The 5,680-nt window shown below is 34.5% G+C and overlaps 1 protein-coding gene across 1 annotated transcript; it reads left to right on the top strand.

Annotated features, from left to right (window-relative positions):
• The first annotated feature begins 1,739 nt into the window (after nt 1-1,739).
• On the top strand, nt 1,740-5,466 carry LOC142355515 (glutathione S-transferase class-mu 26 kDa isozyme 7-like). The gene is made up of 2 exons (XM_075407647.1): nt 1,740-2,459; nt 5,165-5,466. The coding sequence occupies exons 1-2, from the start codon at nt 1,913-1,915 to the stop codon at nt 5,332-5,334; spliced, it is 717 nt and encodes a 238-aa protein (XP_075263762.1). The 5' UTR covers nt 1,740-1,912; the 3' UTR covers nt 5,335-5,466.
• The last annotated feature ends 214 nt before the right edge of the window (nt 5,467-5,680 follow it).

Genomic DNA, 5,680 nt, shown 5'->3' with positions numbered 1-5,680 from the left:
CAAATAACGTTTATCTTGCAAGATCTTGTAAGATTCTTGCAAACAACGTTTATCTTGCAAGATGCAAGATCCGGACGTTTATCTTGCAAGATCCTACAAGAATCTTGCAAGATCTTGCAAGATAACCGTCCTATTTTGACTGGGGTTTTGCTCACATCTTGACAGGTAAAGATATCTCAGTGCTTGTATTTCTGGATGTAAAAATTCCATGCTTTTCATAGCAATCAAACAAACCCTTAGGTCTTTCTGTATCAATGTAAACTTGCTCTTCGAAACATCTTCTGGTAAACGCTTTGTTTAACATTTAAAAAAACTGTTTTTTTTTTCATTTATATAGCCTACTATCTAGAGAAATCGAAAAACAATTACCCAGAAAGATCTCAGAAAATCGAACAACTTGTTAAGTTTATCTGAAAATTGAAATTTTTTTACTGTTCACAATTGTTTTAAACCGCCAAAAATTGTGGTCAAACTTCATTCGTTGCAGCGTTTTTTTAAAATCAAGAGCTAAGTACCTCACAGAAAAACATATTTGATACTTATATATAAAAAAACTCTTCAAATCAAATTTTGACGTCCAATCAGCATAACTCTAAAACTTTTAATTAAAAACAACCCCTATCTTCGTCATAATGTTATACGATAAAGAAAAATTTATAAAATAAACTGGTGTAAAATTGCAGCAATCTAAATAAAAGCTTTGAGATTTGTACAGAAATAATTTTGACATGAATGCCTTAATCTGCATGATGTTTAAAAAAAGATACAAAATCTTATAACTCCTTTAACGTTTTGATAAACGTGGGAGCAGCTATTTTGTATTGGTAACCAAATAAAAAGCATGCATGTTTCCATATAAAACCTACTCTTTCTTTGAATTATCTTGCAATGATTTGTGAGAATCATACGTTTGATTGATAAAAAGGAAAATTTACGAATTTTTTAATTGCAGCTACGAGTCATTCAATGTCGTTCAATTGAATACCAAGACAAAGTAATCGTTTTTGTATCTGAGAAAACAACCATAGAAATTATTTTAAAGGCCGACAAAAAATCATACATTGTCTTTTTATGGCTAACAAGAGTTTCTTCAAGCCCGTCAAAATAATCATGAGCATAATAGTGTGAAATTCATATTTGTGATAAATGGAAAGCTTTCTTACACTTCTTTAATTAAAACTAAAAGATGCAAGCTTTGAGTTAACCCGGGGGTTGTTGGCAGAGCAAATTAGCGCTGAATCGGTCGAGAGATATTTTGATTTTTCTGGATGACTATTACTCTGGCTGCTCTTAATTTTACGTAAAATTTAGTGCATGAAAAATGATATTTTCAGCTTATCTCCGGCCGAAAAGGTTTGTTTTATATGCGATTAGAACTTTCACGTGAGTACTTGTATCATTATAATGAAAAAAAAACTGCACATAAAGAAACTTAAAATATTCTGGAGATGCAATGCTTCAGAACGGAACAAATTTTTTACTCTTGAAATGTGCTGGTTCAGAGCTGAAGTGCTCTGAGACTCAAGTTCGGGAACAACCTAAAAATGAAATTCAGATCAGAAAATTGCGTCGCATTAAAGGTTGTATTTTTTCATGTCATTTTTGGTTTTATACGCGTTTTCCCATTCTTATGTCTTGTTTTTTTTCAGAATAGGTGAAGTGTAACATTTTACAGTATTGATGAACTATTGGCCTACCAATCGAGAAACAAAATCGAAACCACTCAAGTTGATCGTGAATATCAGCTTTTCTCTCAATAATGAAAACGTCAGGTCAACAAATGTTTAACTGACTCAAATATTGTTAACAAGATTGCACAAAACTTCAGCTAGCAAGTGTGAAACACAAAACTTCAATTTAAAGTTCGAATTTGCTCTCATTAATTGATATCAAACAGGACTGGGTGTCTGAAATGTCGAGCGAGGCTGAAACTTCATCTGAACAGTCTGATCTTATCCGGATCGGTTACTGGGACATCCGGGGTCTGGTCGAACCAATCCGGATGATTCTACACCACAACAATGTGCCCTACAAGTTCGAAAATTTCTTTATGGACCCGAAAATGGGCAAATTCCACCCCAGCTGGCAGGAAGGAAAATTGAAACTCGGGCTCGACTTCCCAAATTTGCCGTATTATATTGATAAGGATGTTACAATTTCCCAAAGCGGTGCGATTTTGAAATACGTGGGCAAGAAGTATGGTCTGGCTGGTCAAACACCTCAAGAGGAAGCAAAAATTGACGAAATTGCTGACGTCATAAAATTGGAACTTCACTATTTCTTCTTCTTAACATGCTACAGTGGAGACAGGTTTGAGACTATGAAGGAATTTGCAATTGCGCAGGCGAGGCAAGTGTTCAAACAGTTCGATGTGTTTTTGGGCGACAAGGAATGGCTGTTTGGAAGTGATATGAAGTATCCTGATTTCCATTTATGGTCAATGCTCGACGCCTATTTAGGTAGAAATGATTCTGTTTTGCATTTTCCGAAAATTTTGAGGCTGCACCTATTGGCGCTTTTTATGACAGAATTTGTTTTCATTTTCGCTCATTTCCCAACATAGGAGGACATATTTTTGTGGTCATGCGATAAAGTATTACATGAGAAACAAACAAACAAATTTCCATCGCCTTTTTGCAATTACCTGCAAATTTCATACAGGCAGTCTTTTCTGCAATAAACCTTAATTAACGTACCCGGACTTGAGTCTCAGAGCAATTCAGCGCTGAACCAGCACATTTCAAGAGTAAAAAGTTAATTCAGTTCTGAAACATTGCATCTCAAGAATATTTAAAGTATCTTTATGTGAAGTTTTTTCTTCATTATGGTTATATTGAGACCATAGAGTTCGCCCAGGCTAAGTTCATCCTGTATAGTCTGAAAATTACCCATACCCCAAAATTAAGTCTGAGCAGAATAATGTCATACTTTTGTAGCTTATAACTGGTAATTACTATAGTAGTATACACACTATTGATGCATAAGCTAGTGTGTAGGCAATTACCACAACGCCCATTTAGCTTATTGGTTACAACGCTACAAGTACCCACGCGGAAGTTCGAATCGCGTATAAAGCAAACATTTTTCGCGGGAGTTACGTTGATCATATTGTTTTTCATGAAATAAATTTTACTCAAAAATCAGATTGGCCATTGTAAATTGTGACATGAACAGAGGCCATCCCAAAAAAACAGAATGTCTCTAGACTGATTCAGAGCTGATTTACTCTGCCACCAAGCTCCGGGTACCCAATTAACTTATCAAAGCGAAAGTTATTTCTCAAACATTTTTTGGATCAAAACATAGGGGGTCAGTTTACCTTTGTAAGTGAAAAAACTTCCAAAGCTGACAAATATTGCAAGACAAAAGATATTTAGACTCAAAAGATTGTTCTGATCTACAAAATGAAAAGAGAAGGAGAGAAATAGAGCCAGTTGATAAAATTACAAACAACTCAGCACTGATCAATGCCGTGAAAATTCACCTCATTTTCTGAATTTCTTGAATAAAATGTAGGAAACAACTTTTTCAAAACGGTACGTGCAAAAAAGTGCAAACATCGTCCTTGTTTTTTTTCGTTCTCAGCTGATTTTTTGAACCAAAATTCAAAGCTGTAACAATTCTCTGCCGATTTTAAGTTGTTGTTTACCAAAAAAAATAGTATTTTTAGAAGCTAAAATTATTGCTTCAACTGAGGAAAAATATACAGTTTAACAATTGAAACCGCATATTTTTGTGATTTGACAATGTCCCTACTAACTATCACAGTTTCCGAAGATAGAAAGTAACCATGTTTTTTTTTCAAAAGCTGCAAATACAATAATAGCTTATCAATTATCAGTATAATTATCTTCTAGCTCACCTTTAAGATTAAAATGCATAAAAATACTACTAACTACAGTTAGACTTTCCGTCGATTTTTTGGATATAGTTTTTAGCTCAGTCGGGCTGCGTCTTATTTCTATTTTCATTAAAGCTTTAAATAATTTTGCTTTGATGATCAAAAGGAAATCAGTTTTTCGCAACGGATATCTAACGTTTGATCAGTATTGTGATGGTATGTCGTGCTTAATGATTTTTTATTGGCCAACTAGTCGTGTAACTGCTAAACATCGGCAATTGTCGAAAAATTGAAAATAGAGATAATACTAGCTATAAAATCTATTAGTTCATTTTTTAAGCTAAATTTTATATTAAATTCATTGTTTTGTTGAAAAACAACATTAAAGTCTCAAAACAAAGGGCTGTGAAGAAAGTGCTTCTGACAGCCAAAACTAAGCTTGGAATTTCTAATAATAGGGAGATGCATTTTTGAATTACGACCTGGTTAACTTTTGATAAATTCGAATTAAAGTTAATCTTCGATCAGATTCCAAATTCATTAATGTCTACTTACTCTTTCCAAGATATAATGTCTTTCACATTTTTCCTCCTCGGGTTGAGGTCTTTGGGCAAAATTCTATAAGAAATGCGGTGATTACGGTGAATGCGTTGAATAAAGATATTTCACCGAATTTCACCGCATTCCTTACAAAAATTCACTGCGAAAATCAACTTTTTTAAAATAAAAATTCGACGCTTCGACTTTTGTGGCAAATTAAAATAAGAATTGTAGTGAAAGCGGTGAATGTGGTGAAAAAGAAATAATTCACATCATTTTACCGCATTTCTTACAAATATTCACCGCAAATTTCACCGAATTTCTTACAAAAGTTCACCGCAATTTCTTCCCAACGTTCACCCAATCTGATTTTAATTCACAAGAAATATCAGAGAAGTAAGTGACAGTTGGCGCAGTGGAACAGGATAGGAAGTTGAAGGCATGTAGGAGGTAAGAGGTTGCAACCCGTGTACGGAAGCTTCTTTTTGTAGAAATACTGCGAACGCTGTTAAAATATATAATCCAACACGTTTCACCGCATTCACCACAGAAAGATTTAAGAAATACGTCGTGAAATTTATTTTTTTACCGCATTTCTAACGAAAATTCACTGTCAAACCTCGACCCGGGGCCTGATCATATCCTTTTTTCAATTTTTTCCCCTGATCAGATGTTTTTTCCAGACTTTTTTCTCTGATTGCACTTTTCATATAAATACAAATATGATATTGATTGCCTTGATGCTCTCAAAGAACGACCAAGATCATTTCTCCCCCGCTTTAGTTCTGGAACCAACAGTTCTTGATGGATGTGACCAGTTGATCAAATACAAGGAGAGATTTGAAAATATTCCCTCAGTTAAGGAGTATACCTCTAAGGACGGATTCAACAAGTATCAATTGTGCCATCCAATTGCAGCTTTTGGAGGTACTGGAAAACCTCCCGGAGAGTAAAGTAGAAAAGAAGGGATTAAAAGAACGAAAACATTCACTATCGTCTTAAAAACACACTAAGCAACCCAAAAAATTGAAATGTATAAAAATTTCTTCTCTTTCATCTCTTCTTTGAATTTATATTCAAAATAGTTTTAAAAACAAATAAACTTTAAGACAGTGTCCAGGTCGGTATTCGAACCAAATCGGTTCTGGTTACACCAACTTTGGTCGAGCGCTGAGGGTATACAGACCCAATTGTTCCACGCTGTGGTGTACATACCAACACGGGTTGAGACACCCGGGGGAACAATGACAACAAGATTAAAACATCGAAGAGCTCTAACAATTTTTATAATGATTTCTA

This window comes from Convolutriloba macropyga, unplaced genomic scaffold (genome assembly GCF_964194025.1).
Source record: "Convolutriloba macropyga unplaced genomic scaffold, txConMacr16.3 SCAFFOLD_955, whole genome shotgun sequence".
Lineage (NCBI taxonomy): Eukaryota > Metazoa > Xenacoelomorpha > Acoela > Convolutidae > Convolutriloba > Convolutriloba macropyga.
The sequence above is the reverse complement of the archived record's forward strand: the minus strand, read 5'-3'. Positions and strand labels throughout refer to the sequence as shown.